The sequence below is a fragment of the Notamacropus eugenii genome, chromosome 3 (assembly GCF_028372415.1).
Source record: "Notamacropus eugenii isolate mMacEug1 chromosome 3, mMacEug1.pri_v2, whole genome shotgun sequence".
Lineage (NCBI taxonomy): Eukaryota > Metazoa > Chordata > Mammalia > Diprotodontia > Macropodidae > Notamacropus > Notamacropus eugenii.
In genome coordinates, this window is record NC_092874.1 from 38,155,676 (window position 1) to 38,178,193 (window position 22,518).

Sequence of the window (22,518 nt, forward strand, 5' to 3'; positions counted from 1 at the left end):
GACTACAGTCATAAGATCATAAAGAGATTTAGGTTTGATCATGGGCGTTGGAGGTGATCTAGTTTACAGAGAAGAGAATAACTTGTTCAAGGTCTAACAGTGAAAGAGCTTTGATCAGGATCCAGGCCTCTGAACTTTTACCTCTCCAGTCTTTCTGTTCCATCATACTGCCTTCCTAATCTGTGACATTCATGTACTTTAAATGGTGCTTTATGTATTTCATCTGACATTTATGCTGGACCCATGGTGTAGGTAGCGTAAGTATTCTGCTCATTTTTTAGATGAGGAAATAGGGAAGCAGTGACTTACTTGCCCAGGGTGCCTTAGAGCTTAGTGCATATGATTCTTTTTTTTAAAGTCACATTTACTTTGTTACAGTTGATTTGATATGAGGGTGTATGAGGAGTCAAAAAGAACACAAATTCACCAAAAGAAAATGCAAGGGGAAGTAGGGGAACTAGTCCTTTGAAAAAACTGTCATATTGCAGTAATGTTGAGAAAAAAACTCCTGTGTATAAAATCAGCAACAATGGCAAATTAATTGGAACATTGTAGAGAAGGGGAATACTTTATGCTACAGATTTACCTTATTTGATACACTTCTCTGAGAATAGTAATAAAAACAGTAACTTGTATTAATACTGAATTTTAAGGTATACAAAGTGCTTTCCACCCAAGGGTTTTCTTACGTATACAAGTAGTATAAGTATTATGATTATCTTACATATTAAAAAACTGGGGTGCATGTGAAGAAAAAAGAGGTTATATGACTTGAAAGTTCATGGATCTAGGAGATGGTACTGAAGCTAGAAGTAGGAGTTAGAAGACCTAGGTTTCAAGTCTAGTACTCCTTCCATTACAATGTTACAGGTAGGCAAAGAGAATGCTGAAAGGATGAGGGTTAACAAAAGAAAAGGTAGTCAGGACAGCATTGGATGGTCTGTGGTGGAAAAGCAGGAACTAAATTGTGGAGGGAAATGTTTGCCAGGATATATGAGTAATGTCTTCAGGATGCTAGTTGGGAAACAATGGTTTAGATGTTATATGATTTTCCTTATCAGTGATTCTTTATTCTGAAATTGTCCATTATTGCCATAGATATTAATTATTACAATGGTGACTTCAGAGTTTCACTATTAAAACCTAATTAATAAGTCTATGTATCAGTAATTAATTTTTATTATGAAATTGTGCAAATTAGGGGATCATAAAATAAATTAGTCCATTTCATAAGAAATTATACTTTGGGGCAAGAAAATGAACCAGAGTGCTATTATTGTTTTCTTTTCAGGCATTAATATTTCTGTAATACTGATGATGATCATAACATGGTGATTGGGCATTTAGAGAAAATTGTTGCATTATATTTTTTTCAGATTAATCTCTCCCCCCCCCCAAAAAAAGCAAGAAAGACAAAATCCTTTGTTACAAACAGGTATAGTTAAGTCCCACCCCCCAAAAAAATTCCCACATTGTCTCCCCCTTTGCAATAAGTTTCAATCTGCTTTCTCGAGCCTCTTTACCGAGAGAGAGAGAGAGTGAGTGAGTGAGAGTGTGTGTGTGTGTGTGTGTGTGTGTGTGTGTGTGTGTGTGTGTGTGTTCTTCTGGAATAATGGTTAGTCACTGTGTTGGTTAAAATTGATTATCTTTACAATATTATTGTTGCTGTAGAAATTTATTTTCTGACTGCTCACTTCACACTGCATCAATTATACAAGTCTTTCCAGGTTTCTCCAAAACTACCTTCATTATTTCCTTTAGCACAGTAGTATTCCATCATATTCATATACCATAACTTGTTCAGCTATTCCCTAATTGATGGATGTCCCCAGGGTTTCCAGTTCTTTGTCACTGCAAAAGGAGCTGCTATAAATAATTTTGCACCCATGGGCCCTTTTTCTTTTTCTTTGCTATCTGGGTGTAGACCTAGTAGTGGTATTTCTGGGTCGAAGGATATTTACAGTATAATTCCAAATTATTTTCCAGAGTGTCTGGACCACGTCACAGCTTTACGAACAGTGCTTTAATGTACCTGTTTTCCCACAGCCTTTCCAGCATTTGCCATTTTCATTTTTTGTCAGCTTTGTCAATCTGATAGATCAGATGTAGAACCTCAGTTTTAATTTGCATTTCTCTAATTCTTAGTGATTATCATTGTTCAGTTGTTTCAGTCTTGTCCAACTCTTTATGACCCCATTTGGGGTTTTGTTGGCAAAGATGCTGGAGTAGTTTGCCATTTCGTTGTCCAGATCATTTTACACGTGACAAAAATGAAGCAAACAGGGTTAAGTGAATTGCCCAAGGTCACATAGTAAGTGTCTGAGGCAGAATTTGAACTCAGGTCTTCCTGACTCCAGGCCCTTCACTCTATCCATTGCACCACCTAGCTGCCCCAAAAGAACTTCCTTTGTCTTATCAGTATTGTTTAGTCGTTTGAGACTCTTTGTGTTCCCATATGGGGTTTTCTTGGCAAAGATAATTGAGTAGTTTGCTATTTTCTTGTCTGGCTCATTTTACACGTGAGGAAACTGAGATCAACAGAGTCGCATGGCTAGCTCGCAAGTGTCTGAGGACACATTTGAACTCAGGTCCTCCTGATTCCAGGCCTGATGCCCTATACTTTGCCTCCTAGATTCCCCTTTTAGTGGTTTAGATTTTTTTTTTTATGTCAGTTTGATTCTTGCTCTTATAAATTTGAGTCAGTTCCTTATATATCTTGGAAATGAGATGTTTATCAGAGAAAATTATTAGCAAGAATTCCCCCTCCACACACACACACACACACACACACACACACACACACACATTTACCTGCTTCTCTTCTAATTTTAGCTGCATAGGTTTTGTTTATGCAAGAACTTGAACATTTTATCTTCTTTGACCCATTTCTATTTTTTTTGGTCATGAACTCTTCCTCTCTTTATAAAGTTGCAGGTAATTTTTCATATCACATCATCCTTTATGTCTCAGTCATGAATTTGGAGCTCATCTTGTAGATGATGTGAGATGTTCTTCCATACCTAGTTTTTTCCAGTCTATTTTACATTTTTCCCCCATAATTTTTGTCATAGTGAATTTTTGCCCCAAAACTGGGATCTTTGTATTTATCAGATACTAGGCTACACTACATTTGCACTGCATATTGTAGGCGATCTATTCCACTGATTAACCTATTTTTTTAACCAGTTGTTTGGATGTTTATTACTTTATAGTATAGATTGATATCTGGTTCTTCTAGGTCCTTTTCCTTCAGATTTTTTCCCCCATTAATTTCCTTGAGATTTTTTACCTTTTGTTCCTTCAAATTAATTTTTTATTGTTTTTCTAGATCTATAAAGTAATCCTTTGGTAGTTTGGTATGGCGTTGAAAAAGTAAATTTAGGTAGTATTGTCATTTTTATTATATTGACTCAGCTTAAAATGAGCAATTAATATTTCAGTTTAGATTTAGATTTATTTGCTATTTAGATTTGTATTTGTATAAAGAATATTTTGTATTTGTGTTCATATAGTACCTGAGTACTATATCACTAACTTTTGATTAACGGGGATGACCTATTAAAAGGATATGCTGTTGTGCCAAGCAGTTTCTGTTTAGTGTGGGATATAATAGAGAACCACTGGAGTTTGGGAGGAGAATACATTGGGGTGGGGAGAGAGACTTGAGGCAGACAGACTAACTAGAAAGCTTTTGCAGTAGTCCAGGCAAAGGGTAATGAATCATGCATTAGGTTGTTGCTTGTGCTAGTGGAGAGGAGACAGATAATGAGAGATGTTCAAGAAGAAATGACAATATTGGGTATTCGATTAGATATGTGGGGGCAATGGGAGTATCACCGAGGTTGGTGGCCATGAGGATGGTGGTAGTCTTCAAGTGTAGTAGAGAAGCTAAGAAGCAATGAGTTCTGTTTTAGACACGTTGATTTTGAGATACCTAGGGGCCTTAAGGTTGAAGGTGTCTAAAAGTCAGTTGGTGATAGGAGACTAGAGCTTAGGAGAAAGCAAGGGATGTCTGTAGATCTTGGAATCATCTGCATAAAGATGATAATTGAGCCCAAGGGAGCTGATTGTGATCATTAAGTAAGGTAATATTGAGGGATAAGAGAATAAGGTCCACCAGAATAGGGTCATGCTTAGTGGTCATGACCTGGATGAAGACTGACAAAGCAGTTGTGGCTAGACAAGAGGAGAATCAAAAGAAAGAAATGTGGGGTGGAGGAGTAGAAAAAGCAGTGTCATTACAACCTTGGGAGAAGAGAGTATTCTTAACAGTGTCAGGTCCTGCAGAGAAGTCAAAAAGGATGAAAACTGAGAAAAAAGCCATTCACTTTGGCAGTTAGATCTTCAATAAGTTTGGAGATGGAAGTTTCAGTTTAATAACGAGGCTGGAAACCAGAATGCAGAAGGTTTTAGAAGAGACACGAGAGGCAAGAAGCATAGATCATTTTCTCATGGAGTTTAGACCCCCCCCCCAGAAGGGAGGAAAAATAATGACTCCTGTCAAGTATGATAGAATCAGTGGAGGTTTTAATGATTAGGGAGACATAGTAATAATAGCTAGCAGTTATATGTGCTAAGCACTTTACAAATATCTCATTTGATCATCACGGCAACTCTGAGAAGTAGGTCCCCATTTTACAGTTGAAGAAACTGAAGTACATTTGAGGTTAACTGAGATTAAATGACTTAAGATGTCGGAACGATGTGAGATGAGGAAGAGGACATAAGGGGGAGCTTATTGGTGAAGTTGAACTCAGAAGGAGGGGTGGGATACGTAAGGTGAAGTGGAAGACTTGATGAGAGGCAATGTTTGGAACAGTTTCTCTGGAGAGTGGGATATTGAACCAATTGTAGAATAATTGTCTCGATGTAGTAAGGGTCCAGTTGAGATTGTGTAACAAATGGTGGTGGATCTAGTCAGCAACATTGGTGATTTTCCTGAGTATGAAGTGGCAGATGGTGGGAGTTTGGCTTGATCAGGAGTAGGAAAAGAGAAGAGGATAGTTCACCAAGGGTTAATGTAGAAAAAAGAAGGGAGTGTAGCCAGTGGAGGGATTAGAGCCTAGGAAAGAACTGAGGGATAAAGAAAATGGTAGTCATGGGGAGGCTGAAGAAGAATGTTGGGGTTGTAAGGCATGGGATGGGGAAAGATGGGTATGATGAGATGAAGACATTTCTGAGTTAATATGGACATGAACCACTTATTTTGTGATAGCCTTATCAAGGTCACAGTTGACATGAAGGAGTAAGTTGGTCTTGGGAATTGAGCACATGATTTTAAGGTGCTTGAGGAAGCATTAACCAATATGTATTGAAGTCTTCAGTTTGAGGGCTGGAGTTGTGGAGAGAAAGATTATGTAAGATTATGAAAGATTATTTAGTCAGGCAACTCATTAGGGAAGAAGGGAGATTGTGAGGGGTAGGGTTTGGAAGGATCCAGATTGGGGGATAAATTTGGAAAGCTTGTACCTTCAAGAAGAGGTTGCTGAATGATGATAGTAGAGGGAGAGTCTGAAAGTGGCAATGAAAAGCCAGAAGTCTTCCAGTTCCCTCTCAGAGCAGGTTTTGAGGTATGAATTGTCGTACCTTGGGGTACAACCAGGTGGGAGCATGTGTGTTCCAGTCGCCTAGTAAGAGAGTAGAAGGGGTGGTGGAGAAAGACTCACTGAGGAAGGAGGGAGCATATCCTGGGAGCAAATTAAATAACACTCTTGATTGAGGTACACATTTGGAGGGGTAGTAAATAGAGCCTGGACCTGGACTCAGGAAGACCTGAGTTTAAAACCTGGCCTCAGATAACTTTACTTATGTGACCGTGGGCAAGTTACTTAACCTGTTTGTCTCAATTTCCCCAAGTGTAGAGTGGTGATAATACTATCTCTCAGGGTTGTTTTGAGGATCAAACGAGATGATATTAATAAAAATGTTTGGCACAGTGCCTGGGACATAGATGGTACTGTATAAATGCTTACCTAACTCTTCCTTATTCCCATATTTCATCACTTGAAAGTAAGGTAGTACAGATTCTTAAGACTTTGCCCACATTATGTGAATGTCTTCATATTGAAATTTTATGTGATACTTTGAATTGGAAGATATCTTAAATAGATAACCTAATTTCTGTCTTTCATTTCTGTAATAAGCGGAGAGGCAGCATGGTGTAAGTCCTGCTTCCTAAGCTGCTATATAGAAGTATCTGACCGACACTGGTAGAGGGATAGTGCCTGTTTGCTAATATGCAGGAATCATGGATTAATATCAGTAAGAAACTTGTCTCATATGTGTATATATATAATATATATACATATATACATATGTATGTCAGTGAATAGAAGAATTTCCAGAAATTTTTTTGTCATATCTTGTTTTGTACATAGTTGTTTGCATATTGTCTCCCCCATTAGACTGTGAGCTTCTTGAGAACGGGGTCTATTTTTTTTTTGCCCTTTTTTTATCTACCCCCAGCGCTTTGCATAGTGCTTGGCACATAGTAGGTATTTAATAAATGCTAGGGGAAGTACAGCTACTTTTAGATAGATGTGAGTCAAAATGATAAATTTACAAGAATCACAGAAAACTCATTCATTTAAGGTACTGATGAATGTGGTTAGCTGAAGTGTATTATCCCTATTTTTTTTAATGAAGATACTGAGATGTAAGGAGGTTATACACTTACTAGTACTATCTAGCTTGTAGGAAAAAATGATAGTTTTGGTTTGAAATTTCCTGAAGAATATTTGTTGCCTTGTAATTATCAAAATTGTCTTTCTAAATAACAAAAGTTTAGCCTAAGGATGTGTCTGTCTAGGCAAATGTCTGTATTTGGTTGCAGATTTTCTCTTATCTCTAAATCCCATCCCAGTACACTGATACCAGTTTTGCCAGGACGTCTATTTTAACAATTCTGGTTAGCATGAAAGGGTTAAAGTGGCTTCTATACAGTAACATATGAAAACAGTTAAGCTGTTTGGAACTGTTTACTTGCATAAATGGATGTTAGTCAGCAGAGGCAGTATACCAGGATACCAGATTTCTTTGTGGCTTTTAGTGGAAAATGTTAAAAGCACGCTCATTTTTCAGCTAAAGAATTTTTTAGTTTGATCTGAATTAGTCACAGAACTGGCATGGGCATTCTAATTGTGAAGACTTTACAAATGTGGCCCTTTTTGGGGGGTGGCTAGAGGAAGTTACATCCTGAGCAGTGGCTCAGTTCTGTGGTAAGTGTAACATGTGAGCATTACTAGGCATTTTATCCTGCGGGTCTGCAGTCTGCTCTTCAGACTAGGCTCAGTCGGAATGCTGCTGTGGGGCTGATTTTTCAGGTCCTGTGGTTGATTTTTCGTCTTTCTTTTTAATGATCAGTTCATTCAAGGGGTTTGTGGCTTTTTCAAAATCATCTACTGAACACAGAAACATCTGAAATCTACTAAAAAGGCTAGCAGTGGAAGGAAGCTGGATTGGCACCGACCCAGATGTTTGAATAAAAGAGTAGTCGGAAAGAAGATGCACGGAGGATTTTTTTTCCCTTGAAGGAGGACTGTATAATGGAAGCTGGATTCATGCAGAGATCAAAGGAAAACACTCAAGTGATAAACTACTTTGTAGAGGAAAAGGTCGAAGCAGTGATTTGAACAGTTATTTGAGCTTCGTAGCTTCTTTAAACCGTTAAGATTTTATTTTGCTAATACCCTTCTTGTTGTGGGTTATTTGCTAGAACAGCCACAGCCAACTGCTGCTTGATGGAGGAGGAATGAGGGCTCTGCATTGCCTGTGCTATTGATGAAAATACAGCTCTCTGCATGCTTGCCGTTTGGGAAATCTCGATTGAACAGGCCATATTCTAACACCAAGAATTTTCTTATTGTCCCTCGTGACCTGACTCATTGCCTGTAAATGTATTGCAGCTTTGCTGTTGATGCAGAAGAGTGGGTTTATTTTTTAAACGTAGAAAGAATTGTCAACCTCTGAGCTCCATGTTCTGAATTTGTGCTGAGCACAGATGAATTTTTTCTGGAGTATATCAGCATTAAGACTAGTGAAACTGAAGAAATGAAGGTTTGACTCTGAGATGGAGATAGAATAGTGAAATTTTAAAATTTGTTTTGATCAAAGAAAGCCAGCTATACGTGACCAAATTGACCTTGCCCGAATTGAGGATAACTGGGATAGACTCTGTCACTGCAGTTGCTTCTCCTTTCAGTCAATACAAAGTGGTGTCATGTCACCCCAAACAATGACCTCTCTGTGCTAACAAAATTCTGCTGTGAAGACAAGGGATACTAAAAAGGCATAATTTTTTTAAAGGATAATTTTTCAAATGAATTTAGATTATACCTGAGATTAATTTACAAAGGTTTTGTTTTGGGTTTTACTAATAATTTATGTAGTAAAGAACTAGTGACTTTGAACAGAATAATAGGACTTGGCAATTTTAGAGATGTTTCAAAACTGTAGGGGGTCAGTCACCACTGGAAAAACTGAAGTTTAAAATTAACTTTTAAATGCCAGCTGTAGTACACAGAATGTTCGCAAGTGTGTACAGAAGAGAAAGACATACTCCCTGTGCTATATCAACTGTAACTTTTGCTATATAGTTTGAAATTTAGTGTTTTAAACGAATGAGTCGGGTGTGTATTGTTGTTTTGGAGGAGATAGAAGATGAATCTCCAACATTTGTTTCCAAATTGCCTCAGGAAAATAAATTCCTTCCATCTCCAGCTTCTGGAAATGCATTGGTAAGATGTGATAGTTTCTTAAGTATTTTTGTATTCTGGTGTAATATGAGTGATTTTTTTTTTTTTTTGCTTTTTAATAATAGACTTTTTAGTCATTTATGTTTTCAGTTTGCAGTAATATCTACCATGTCAAAATGTAAAGTGAATATGTTTCTGATATTCTTGGAAGATGAAAAACCTTTGAGATAGGACAAAGGCTGTATACTTTCAACTTTAAAAAGGAAAATTAACCTTATGATTTATAATATGATTTCAGTCTGACTGTAGATTGCCTATAGCCTAGTGAATATAAATATATTTTGTCTTTCACTTCCTTTCTTTCCGTGTCTAATCTGTAGTTTGTGAAATTGAGGTATCAAGTAAGAACTGGGAGTTCTCCCTGTTTTAGGAGAGACTGACTGCTACTAGTAAAACAGAAGGCCTGGCATTTACTGTAATAGCTTGTATATTGTTTACATGTACAACTTTTATCTAGTACTGTGTTATCTTTAGCCTTGTTTTAAAAGCTGTTGTCAACTCCTTTAGAACATGATATCCTATCATAGATACTTATGCTGTTGATTAGGAAACTTATATTTAGACTTACACGTGTTTATGTGTGTTAATCATGCCATTCAGACATACTGTACTTGGTCTAAGAACAGGGAGACTGAATCATCATTTTTGTAAATTTCTAGATCATGAACTCTTATGCTACATCAGTGGTACAACTTTAGTTCTCAGCTCCCAAGCAAAATGTTTTCAAGGAGGCCTTGTTTTAATGGACCCCTAGATTGTGTGGGAACTATTTGAGTGAGTACAGACAGTTGGGCCTGTGTATTTTAGATCCTCTAGTTTAAATAATCCTACTCATTGGAAAGATTTAATAGACTAGTCTTAAAAATTCAGATTTATCTGGCTTAATACATTATTTTATTGTGGCTAAGCTTATTAGTGATCTTTCCTAGTTTTATCTTTTTTTCCTTTCATGATATGATAATGATTGTGCAGCTTGCAAAGAAAATGTAACAAAGTTCATAAAGATTGCTGCTAGATACTGGTTTTTAGTTATTGGTAAAGTGGGGACAGAGGAAACATTCTATGCTTGTTATTGTTGCTCTTGACTTAGAAATTTATTGGAAACAAGTGTTTTTATAAAGCATTTATGGACAAAGACGAATTTTTTATACCCCTTTTCTTTTATATTTTAGCCATCACTGGTTCAAGCTATATTTAATGGAGATCCTGATGAAGTTCGGGCACTAATATTTAAGAAAGAAGATGTTAACTTTCAGGTAATAAAAAGCAGAGTTAAATGTAGATAATCTTCAAACTCCTTGAATTGTATTTTTTCTCCCTCCCCCCCCCCCACACTTAATGGTGTTTTATTTTTTCCAGTTACATGTAAAGATAGTTTCCACCATTCACTTTTATAAGATTTTGAGTTACAAATTTTTTAAAATTGTATTTTTAAGGTTTCTGTTTTACAGTTTTCAAATGAAATAAAACCAAGTTTTTTCCATGAAAAATAGTGATATACACTTAAAGTAATTCATGACATATATGCTTCTTGCAACTTTTTGTTTTGTTTTTTTTCTAAGGTGAAATCTGACATTTCCTGTGAATGGATGTAGTTGTAGAGAGATGTTGAGCACACATAAATTTTCCTTTGATTACTCCTGCTGTTAAAAGAAGAATAACTTGTATATTTTTCATTGTTGTTTTTGCAAGTGATCTTTCAGGCCTGCAGTTATTATGTAGTGAGCTTTTTTTAAAGGAAGTTTCCTAAAATTAGTAACTTGCTCTTGGGCCATAAAAAATATTATTAATATTTTTTTTAAAAGTTAGCAATTTACTTTAGTAGAATCAGGCCCATTAATGCATTTCCAGTGAAACAAGTGTTCCTCTGTAGTACTGTGAATAAAGTAGTGTCTTGCTATTTCATGTGATCTCGAAAGTAGCTCCAATAAAACTGGGTTTTATGAGTTTGAAATTATTCAGCCCTAAATAAAAGGACCTTTTTTCCCTTTTTGTTCCTTTTACACAATAAGCGCTGTGGTTACTTGTTTTAAAAGCAACACAATACAGGAAAGCATTGTTCCTCTCTTTTAGAATATGTTTAGTTCTGGATTAGTATGTGTGATAGGATTTTTGTCACCCCGTCTAGGTGGGTATAGGCCCCATTCATCTTGGAAGAGGCCGCATCTGGTTAGAGGATTCTCTTCCCAGTTTCGTTGACAACCTTCAGCTTATATTCATTTAAATGTCATTTCATTGCAGGGTTCCTTGTTACTAAGATTGCGTATAGTATTTTATAGAGCCAGCCAGTTAATGAGTTTGAGTTACTTTTTGCAGAAAGAATGATTAATTGTATTTGTGTTCTGTGAAAATTTTATATACATAATCCCTATGCTTGAGTGGAGGCATGTGGGGGGAGACAGTAGGAAGGGGGTGATTCTCTTATCTCCCAGGTTTATGGCTATATTCTGGATAATCAAGATTGTGGAAGTTGGAATGTTATATAAATGAATGTCATAACTTTCATTCATTCTTTTATTCCCTTAGCACATTAAAAAAAAACAAACAACCTTTCTTACTAAATAGTAAGAAGCAAGTTTATAATCAATATTAAAGAGCAATGAGAGAAAGATTTCCTGTTCACCATTTACTTAATCTCTTGAGTTCTCATTATAGATGTGTAGGTCTCTAAGCTTCATGAGGGTGAGATAATATATTAAAATACATAGTAACAATTTTGTTCAGTTACCCAAACTCTGAGAGATATATTTGCTCATTTTGGAACTGTTTAACTTATGAAAGCATATTATTTTTTGTTCTTTTTATGTTGTGAAACATTTGAACTCTCTTGATAGTTGTATTTTAATTGTTACTGAAATGTTGAAAGAACGTATCCACAAGAAAGGGCTACCTAAATCCTTGACCAGATAAAAATTACATTTAAGGATTTTGATCTTTTATTTCTTCATGTTGGTACTCCTTTCTTTGATGTAGGTCATAACTCACAATTCCTTCTTTCTTTGTATACCTCTCACTCTTCTCCCATAGACCATCCAGAGAAACTTCATTTAGTGCACTCGAGGCCTTACTCTAGATTTGTGAGTAGCAGTGGGTCATGTAGGCTGTTATCTCTTGATTTCATTTAAATGACTAGCCCCACCTCCTTTTCCTGTTCTGCTTCTCTCAGCTGGCATCCTTTATGCCACTCATAACGCTGTGCTTAGTTGCTAACATGGCACTCCATGTTCTCTTAGGGACTTAGAACTTTAAATTCTTTAGAACATCTGGTGTTCCATTACTTACAACCACATAGCAAGTATGAGTATCAAAGTGATTTTGTCTTAGGGAGTGGATTAGGGTCATTAAAAGGCCCTGTACAGTTTCCCAAATGCAATCTAGCCCACTTTTCTCCTGTTCCATTATATGTTCAATTCATTGTCCATCTGCATTGTCTTTTTTTAAATTATTATTTTTAAAAATTAGCAAGAGACACCTTTCTGCCCTTTCTAAGCTAGCTCCCTCCCTTCATCTGAGAATTGAAGAAAAACAAAACTGCTCTTAAAAACATGGATAGCTAAGCACAACTAAGCAGAACGGATTTCCACATTGGCCATATCTGTGTGTGTGTGTGGCACAGGTAGGGGTACGTGTGTATGTACATAGATATGTACATATGTGTGTGTTTCTCTTTTCATGCTCTGCTTCCTTCACCTCTCTCTGGAGGATGAGTAGCGTGTTTCATTGTTAGTTCTGAGGAATCATAGCTGATGATTATTACACTGAGCTACTAGCACTTTCACCTTTCAAAAGTTGTTTGTCTTTTTCTTGTTGCTGTCACTTTATAAACTGTTTTCCTGGTTCTCTTCACTTTACTTTCTATCACTTCATGTAAGTCTCCCCAGGTTTCTCCAAAATCATCTTTCATCATTTCTTATGACATTGAAATATTCTGTCAGATTTATGTAATGTAACTTGTTCATCCATTCCTCAACTTATGGACACACTCTTGGTTCCTATTTTTTTGCCTCCTCAAAAAGAGGTATAAATATTTTTGTACATCCTTAGAGTTTATTTTGCTTAGGACTGCCATTCCCTTAAACTGCCTTCCCATTCATTCTCCCTCCTCCCATTTCTTTGAGTGAGATATATTTTTGATACAGCTGTATGTGTGTGCGTGTGCATTTTTGCCTCCTTTGACCAGTTAAGAGTGAGGTTGAAGTGTCATCCACTTCCCCTGCCAATTCCCCCTTGTTTGTATAGATGTCTGCTTGTATATGCTGCTTATGTAGGACATTTTTCTCTAACCTTCCTTTCCTGCCCTCCATTTCTGCTTTTCCCCCACCCCTACCCCATGTGTTCCTCTTCCCCTCTCTTTCCATTCTTCTCTTAAGATTATCAAGACATACAGAACTACTCCCAGCCTTGCTGTCTAATTAGATTCTCTTAGTGACCCTTAATGGACAGCTTGGTGGTGCAGTGGATAGAATACTGGACTTGGAATCAGGAAGACTTATCTTCGTGAGTTCAAATCCACCCTGACACGTACTAGCTGTGTGACCCTGGGTAAGTCACTTCACCTTATTTGCCTCAGTTCCTCATCTGTTAAATGAGCTGAAGAAGGAAATAGCAAACCACTCCAGTATCTTTGCCAAGAAAATTGCAAATGGGAGCTCAGTGGATAGACTGCTGGGCATAGATCACAAAGATCTGAGCTCAAATCTGACTGTACTTAATAACTGTGTGACTCTGGGCCAGTCATTTAATTTCTGTTTGCCTTAATCCATTGGAGAAGGAAAAGGCAAACCACTTGAGTATCTTAACTCCATGGACAGCACTGACACGCTATGGTCAGACATCAGTGAACAGAAGTAATGCCCATAGTAATGACAGTCTTCAGTGGGGACACACGTATCATCTTCCCCTACTCTGATGTATGAACAGTTCCTCCTTGTTTATTCTTCTAGTCTTTGCAGCAGGAGTGCTTGAAAATCTTCCAGTTTGTCAAAGATCCGTTTTTTTCCCCTGAATATCATACTCAGATTTGCCAGATCAGTTATTTTTGAGCCCATATCCTTTGCTTTCTGGAATATGGTATTTCAAGCTTGGGATTCTCATTGAATTTTTTCCCAAGCTGTATTTTTCTTTTAGTCTTTGATTGTCCTGGAGTAGTTTTCTTCTTGTAGTCTGACTTTGGACTTGATCTGAGGGCCAGACTCTGTGCACTTTTGGAGGGGAGGTTTGAACTGGTCCTGTTGTTGCTTTCTTAGGTTTCTCAGTGCTTTATTTTCCAGGATCTCAGGCTGAGGACTTATAAGCATACAGCATCTCCAAAGTCGTTTAATTTAGAGCAAAGTCTGACTGAAGTGCCCCTAGTCACTTCATATTCCTCACCTGGGTTTGGGTCTGAGCAACAATAGAAAATTGGGATCAGCCACTATCAGCCAGCTGTGGTATTTTGCTGGTTTAGGGTGCTAGAACTACATGCTCCTGATGTTGTGGCCCTGGTTTTTCCTCTCCAGACTTCAGAGCTGTACCACTGTTGCTTGCTTCTACATCAGCTGTCTTAGCAGTACACCTGCCAGAACTTTCCTACCATTGAATGCCACCGCAGGTACAGGCCCCCCCTTTTAGTCTTCTCTGTATCTGTGACCCTGAACTGGATGATAGTCAACAAAGCTGCCAGTGGGTATCTGTCCCTATTTTAACTGGGTCTGGGAGTACAAGATCTCCTCCTCTTGTTTTTGGACACAGTTCTGTGCTAGAGTGCCCCATGTAGCCATTCTTGACCAGACCTTGACCCACTGTCCACTGACCTTTTTGTATCCCTATAACAACCAACCTGGGTTGAAAAAATGACTCAGTGTAACTCTGTGAATATGTGCCACCACCACTACCCCCGTTATTTATTTATTTTTGACATTCTTCTTTAATTTTGAGTTCCAAATTCTATCCCTCCCTCCCATTAATATATCATTTATATATGTGACATCATGCGAAACATTTTCATGTTAGCCATATTTAAAAAACAAAACAAAACAAAAAGTAAAGAGACCATTATACTTCTGTTTGCACTTCTGTCCATCATTCCTCTCTCAGGAGGTGTGGATAACATGAATTACAACTTCACAATTTTCACCATGAAACTACAACTACTAAACATTCAGAAATAGTGGTGAGGGAATGACTATATTATAAGTGAATAAGTAAAAGATAAATATTCACCTTTTCTTTCTCTATACAGTTTGTTTTCTAAGACTCATGAATGTTCTCTCTGTCTCTCTTCCTCATCTCTCCATGGAACAATAATTGAGTACCTTAAAAAAAACCACAGTACCCTAAGTTATATCCTTAAATTGTAATAAATTTTTATTGGAAAAAATTGATAAGCATTTCTTCTTATAGTGTACAAATTAAGGTATAGAAAGTTAGGGACTTAGCATCACTAAGGTCTTGGATATGATCATAAGAATTTTCTGTGCCCCTCAGAATGCATGTGTGCAACAAGAGCAGGGGTGTAATGCAGAAGTGTTTACATAAAAAGCAAGTTGGAGGTTAGTTGTCATGGTATCAAATTATGAAGTCTTTTTTGATAACATCCTGACTCATCCAAAGTATTCATTTTGTCACTTCAAAACTAATATCCGTACTCTTCAAGACATATTCTTTCAACTCCTGATGCAAATACATCAAAAACAAGAAACAACAGAATAATGCCATTATAATGAAAGGCATGAAAACCTCACTGTATGTCAGGTATGTCTAGACCTATCAAAATGTCATGAAAGCCTTTGGAAAAGTTGAAAATTTTTGTTAGCATTCTTTTTTGGTTCTGAATCATAGGAAGTGGAAGATTAGGAAGTGATTTTACAGGTATATACACATACAAAAAAGAGTTGACGTGACTAGTCTTCCTCATTGGGTTGTAAGACAAGTACTCTTTAAAGTCTTAATGTAGCCTCTTTTTGGTCCTCTTTAGGCCTTAGTCCGTATTCCGGAAACATTGCCGTACTTACATTTCCTTAAACTCTGGTCTCTGTCTTCTGAAAGCTTGGGAAGCTCTGACCCTTCACCTGCCATTTCCCCTCAAATGCCACTTATTCCAGGAGGTCTTTCCTGGCTCCTCCTGCTGCTACTTCCATGCCCTTTGGGATCACCTTCCACATACTCTGTACATATCTTGTATGTACCTTGTTGTTTACAAGTTGTCTTCCTCATTGGAATGTAAGCTCCTTGAGGGCAGGGACTGTCTTTTTGCCTTTCTTTGCATCCCCTGTACTTGGCATAGTGCCTAGCACATAGTAAGTGCTTAATAAATGCTTACTGATTTAACTAAATATTTGTTTAAATTAATATATGAAGTTGGACCATTCATGTTCCATGGTTGAAAGAAGCTCAGAAATTCTCACGTAGATCCTCTCTTCCTTGTCCAGGCAAGATTGTGTTCATTTTGATTTTTGGGCTACCCAAATGGATCTCATTTTGATGCTTTTTTCTATTTAACTTATTATAGCTTCATAAATAATTAATATTTTAAAGATACTGGTTAGCTGTTGTTGAATTTGGTCATTTCTGTTACATAATATAATGAATATTTTGTAATAATATGTTTTTAAGGCTGAATATTTGCTGAGCTTTATCTTTTCTTTTCCAACAAGAGTAAGCTTGTAGTAAGTTATCAGTTTATTGCCAGGGCTAACTTTATATCCAAGATATTAACAATGGTAATGGCTTGATGGCATAGTCTCTATAGGAAATCTATGGTTGCTTTACTTCATTTGAAATTTTTCTCTGTACTTCAAAAATTGTCTGAGATTGAAAGAAAGGAATACAGATTAATTTGTGTTTTGTCCATCCTCAGATCCCAGTTATTCATAGCCAGCCACAACATATGTCATTAAAGAAGGACTAGGGCATTGTTAGGCTTTGGGTATAAAAACAATGGATAGCTAGGTTGTACGGTACATAGATTGCTGGACCAAGAGTCAGGTGAGGAAGATCTGAGTTCAAATGCAGCCTCAGACACTTAGCTAGATGTGTGATCCCAGGCAAGTCACTTAATCTTCTTTGTCAAATGAGCTGGAGAAGGAAATGGCAAACCACTCCCATGTCTTTGCCAAGAAAAACCTAAATGGGGCCATGAAGAGTTGGACATGATTGAAACGACTGAACAAGAACAACAAACACAGTGGGGCGGGGGTGGGGGGAGGGGGGAACTCTGTCATAAAAGTGCTTGCATTATATTAGGAGAGGCAGCCGACATGTGGGGGGGGAGGTTTTTTAATTTGTTTTGTTTTCACTTTAGGGTGTGTGTATACATGTGTACATAGAGAAGGACAAAATGAACATCAAATGGATAAATACTAGGGAGTTATGGAGGGAGGGCGGTGGCAATTGGGGGAGGAGATCTGGAGAAGCTTCCTGAGAAGGTGGTGCTTGAGCTGCGTTTCACAAAGGAGAGAGGTGTCCTGTGAGGCCACAGTGTGACTGGCTAATAGAAAGGGGCCGTAATGGGAGTTAGAGTGGCGAATGTGGGAGCAGAGAGAAGGCCGGTTTGTCTGGATCACAGAGTGCAGCAAGGAGAGTAATGTATAGTGAGTATGGAAAGATAAATCAGAGCCAAGTTTTAGAGAGTCGTCACTTCAGTTCATTGAGTTAGGGTACTGACCTCGTTGGATCTGTGCTTTGGCTGCTAGATGGAGCTTGGACAACAGGGAGACCAGTTAGGGGGCCACTGCAGTAGTCCAGATGAGAAGTGATTAGGACCTGAATTAAAGTGGTGACTGAAGAAGTCGACAGAAGGGATGGTTGTGTGAGGGAGAAATTGTACAGGAATCTATTGCAAGATTAAGTAACTGATTGGATTTATGGTCTCCTGCTGAGGACTAAGAGGAAATGAAAAGTGAGGCATCTGGGAACCTAGAAGAATGGTGATACTGTCTGCTAATAGGGAATTTCAGAAGAGGGGTGGGTTTGGGGAGAAAGGATGAGTTCCGTTTTTCAACATAATTGAATTTGAGCTGTCTGCAGGATAAGCAGTTTTAAATGTCCAAAAGCCAGCCAGTTGATGATGCAAGACTGGAGTTCAGGAGAGCACCTGGGAATGGATATGTAGATGAATGAATAGAATGAAAGAACAGACAAAGCATTTATTAAGTAGTGGGGTTTGTTTGTTTTGGTGCTAAGCACTGTGTGTTAGGTTATTGAGATACAAATGGAAGAAGGAGAAGTCCCTACCCTTGAGGAACTCATTCTATTGAAGACAGTACATAGAAGAGTTAAGATTCATGGCAGCTGGAAGAGCCAGGTGATCTACAGGGTTCAGTGGCTGGGCAAATAAGTCCAGTGATCCTCTGCCTCCTTTTCCATCCTCTCAGTGTCAGTGGCCTGACCAGGAGAATGGGGGGTTGGAGGTGCTCAAGATAGCCTTGGGGGAATATCCACAGTTAGTCACTGGGGTGGAGTGTGATACAGATGATGAGGCAGGAAAGAAAATTGTGAGGAAGCAGTTAGTCAGGTTGGAGGAGAACCAGAAGAGGGATTGTAGTGTAAGGAAATAGCAAAAGAGAGTTATGTAGGAGAAACATAATCAGGAGTTTCCACAGTGCAGCATATGGGTAAGGGAAGGGCTAGGACTAAGAAAACACCTTATCAAGCTCAGGCAGTTAAGACTTCACTGGTATCTTGGGAGAGGCTCTTTTCATTTGAATGATGAAAGTGGAATCCAGATTGTAAAGGGTTGAGATGAATTGACAAAGGATGCAAATGGAGGCTAGAAGTGTAGATAACTTTTATACTTTGGGTTTTTTCTCCTGAATTTGAGAAATATCAACAGACATGAATATTTTCATATACAAAGAAAAGGAGAAAAAGGATTATTAATGAAACCGTGAAGCTTAGTTTTGTGTTATCTGTTTAAAAAGTACATATTCAAGTTCACCCCATTCATACTAACTCTACCCTATTTATCTGAGCTTCTTTTGCTTTCTTCTGAATATATTTTAATGTTTGATGCACTTTTTTTCAATTCTTTTATTTTTGACATCTCTAGGACTACTTCACCCCTACCTTCCGTAACTCTTCACCACCCCCAATCAAAACCTTCCTTGTAACAAATAAACATAACCCATATATTTGTTTTGTTGGAAAATCCCTATCATTCTGTACTTCTCTACCAAGAGATGAGAAGCTTAATTCATTACCATTTTCTGGAGTCATGATTGGTAATTACATTAATCAGTTTTTTGAAGACTGGGAAGATTTGGGCTTTTTTGAATTTATTAAAGAATATACAGTAGAGAGGGAATCAACCCAAAAAGTAAGAAGGAGTTGGGTTTACATGCCTTGGCACACAGAAGGGATACCTCATCAGAGGCTGGAGGAAAAGTGGAGAGAGAGAGAGAGGTGGAGTAATTTCACTGTTCTTCACCCTTATTGCACACCCTTCAGATCTCGCCAAAGGATTCACCCCTGCATGGGCTCATTACTTTCCCCCTTCCCCACCTTGAGCTATTGGTAAACCATTTCAGCGCTGTACTGTTTTTTTCTCTCAAGTCACTTGCTCCTTTATCCTGTTGCCAGTCTTGCCTTTGCTAAGCCTCAGTCATGGATTATTCCTGCCATCTACTGCCTTTGTTCCTGCTCAGTGTCCTGCTGAATGACTGTGGTTCAGTTTATGTGGCAGCCCTTCCAAGTGTCCTGTTAGTATTTTCAGACTTAAAGTGTGACATCTCTTAAGCCCTGTAGCCTCATTCACAATAATTCTTAGTGTAATCTTTGTACACAGTACATTTCCCCTTTTTAGAATTTAGGGGGATATGATATCTTTGTGTTTCTTCCAAGGTCCATGCTGCATGTTTTCAATGTTAGTGACATTAGTTCTCTAAAAAGATATGTTCCCATTGATGACAAATTAGCATGTCAAACATTTATTAACTGTTTTCAGTATACAAGGCAATGTGCAAACTTCCGGGGAATCAAAGAAAGGTAAAAAAAATCCCTCCTCTCAAGGCACTCATAGGCTGATGGAGGAGACAACATGCAAACAACTATATACAGGATAAATTGAAAATAGAAGCCACTGGGGAGGTGGTGAGAGAGGCTTCTCACATCGGAGGTTGGGTTTTAGTTGGAACTTGAAGGCAACTAGAGGTGAGAGAGAGAGCATTCCAGACAAAGGGGACACTGTAAAAATGCCCAGACTTAGGATATGAAGTGTCTTATTCGCAGAGCAACAATCCAGTGTCACTGAATTGCAGAGTATGTTTAGAGGAGTAAGGCATAAAAGATAAGGAAGTTTTGAAGGAGTTTGAATAGTAGAGAGATTTTCAGATGTGATCCTTTGGAGTTTATTGAAAGGGTATGTGTGACACATGGTCAGACCAGCCTTTTTAGGAAGGTTGCTTTTGGCAGCTAAATGAGGAATGGACTGGAATAGGGAGAAACTGGTGGTAGGAAAACCAACAAGAATGAGCTGATGAGGGCCTGTACCATAGTGCTGACATTGTCAGTGGAAAGAAAGAAGGGTGTATTGGGGAGATATTACAAAAGAAAAATTCATAGGATTTGGCAGCAGATTAGATATGTGGTATGAGAGAGGAGAGTCTACTGTGACACCTGGATTTTGAGCAAGGATTCCTAGTAGGACAGAGGTACTCAGTTCCATATGGCAGCAGTAAAGGTATAAAAAAGACCATAGATTTGAGCAGAGAGATGCTAATTGAATGCATGAGAGTTGCATTTAATAACTTAGTATAAGAGGAGCAGAGAAGAGGACCAAGGCAGAGCCCCACAGCACAGACTAGGCCAGCTGGTATGACCTGCATGAAGACAGCAAAGGAAACCCAGAAGGAGCAGCCAGAGAGGTAGGAGGAGAACCTGGAGAGTAGTGTATGAACACCTGGGAGGGAAAAGATAATTAAGGAGAAGTGATCAGTCCTGTCAAAGCCTTCAGAGAGAATGAGAATTGATTTAAAAGGGTCACTAGTTTTGACAAGTAAGAGATTGTAACTTTGGAGAGAATAGTATTGGTTTTATCATGATGAAACCATACTCCAGAGGGTTAAGAAGAGAGTGAAAAGAAAGGAAGTAGAAGAACTTTTTGTAAAACGAATCTATACAATTATTAAATATGTTTTGGTAGATTGATTCCCAAATATTTATTTTCTAGTTATTTTGAATAGTATTTCCCTTTATCACTGCCTCCTTGATTTTGTTGTTTTTATATAGAAATGCCCTTGATCTTTATCAATAGGGAAAGGGTTTTTTGGTTTTTTTTGTCTACATGTTGTTTATTTCTTTTGTATTATTGCTGTTTCTGGAATTTTTACAACTCCATTAAATACTAATGAGGTAAAAGGTGTCTTTATTTACTCCAGCATTAAGTGGGAAAACTTTTGTTTTCTCGATTGTATATAATGCTTGTTTTTACTTGTATATAGTTTAATATAATTTTCATCATATTAAAAAGTCTATACTTTACAAGAGTTTTTTTAAAAGCATAAGTGAATGTAGTATTTTATCAAAGATGTCCCCCCATGCCCCTTCTTTTGAGATAACCTTGTGGTGTGGATGTTCTTCCTGTGATCCATTTTCCTAATGTTGAACCATCTTTGCATCACGGCTCTAAATTCAGCTTGATAATAATTTCCTTTTTGGGTATAAATTGCTTTAATCTTCCTGCTAGGATATAATTTAAATGTTTGGGACTGATACTCATTAATGATATTGTTCTGTGGCTCTTTCTTTAGTTTATTCTTTACTGATATTCTTATGTATTAGGACTATATTGGATATAGGTGCTAAATGAGTAGTGAGGGAATTGATATCCCTAATTGGAGTCCCATGCAAGAAAAACAAATCAGGAAATCTAGGTTCTTAAATGAACTTTGTCCTTTATTAGGCGTATGACTTTCTGATACATGTCAACAGGCCATCACAATTTGATGAAACTTATGTGAAAACTAGGTTAATTACAAGAGAAATGGACATGTATTTAAAACCCTAAGAATTCACAATCCATACAGAAGTTTTCATATTTATTACAGCAGGACAAAGGAAGGAGGAGATACCAGAATCTCCACCTAAAGGAGTATGGCATGGAAGGAGAAAAGTGCGGTAAAGGTGTAAAAAGAAAAAAACCCTAACAGTCCTTAACATAGAATCTTGGCATTGGAAAGAACCTCATAGGGCACTTAGTCCAAACATAGCTGAATGTGAATCTGCTAAGATGCCAAAGAAGTTTAAACACCTTAAGCAAAATGGCCGTTGTTCATGACAACTATTCCATTACTAGATAGATTTGTTAGTTTTCTCTTACGGAAGCTAAGTCTGAATCTGTGATTTCATTGGTATCAAGCACTTCTTCAGCTTAGAGCTTTAGAGTTGCCTAGGTGAATTCCTCAAAAGTTAGGTGAATTGCCAGGCTCGTACAGCTGACATGTGTCATCCACACCTTCCTGATTCTGAGGCCAGTTCTCCATTATAAAGTTATTGTAATGGATTTGTAGAATTCATTACACTCTTCTGAACACTTCTTAAATCTACCTCTATGAAGCATCTTTGATTCCTTGTTTCTGCTTTTCCCATCCAAGGGCAAAATAAACAGATCTGTTATTCCCTTTTCTAGATGACAGTCCTTCAAATAAGACAGATATCATTTCTCCCTTTCCCACTCCTTTCTCCTTTCTAGGCTCCCATACTCTGGCATTCTTAAGGCCCTGGTCATCCCATCTTTTTCTTAAAATGTTGTACCCAGAATTGATCATACTCTCTTAGATATGGTCTGACT

The 22,518-nt window shown here is 37.8% G+C and overlaps 1 protein-coding gene across 2 annotated transcripts in view; it reads left to right on the forward strand.

The window, feature by feature from the left end:
- The window catches only part of ANKRD28 (ankyrin repeat domain 28), a 218,832-nt gene that overhangs the window by 54,220 nt on the left and 142,094 nt on the right, over nt 1-22,518 (forward strand). Inside the window, exons 1-2 of one of the 2 annotated variants that reach the window (XM_072651270.1) lie at nt 6,294-8,735; nt 9,926-10,009. In XM_072651270.1, the coding sequence (XP_072507371.1) occupies nt 8,619-8,735; nt 9,926-10,009 (201 nt within the window). In that variant the 5' untranslated portion in view covers nt 6,294-8,618. Of the gene's footprint in view, nt 1-6,293; nt 8,736-9,925; nt 10,010-22,518 lie in introns of those variants that run through there. The other variant, XM_072651271.1, reaches the window with a different exon arrangement.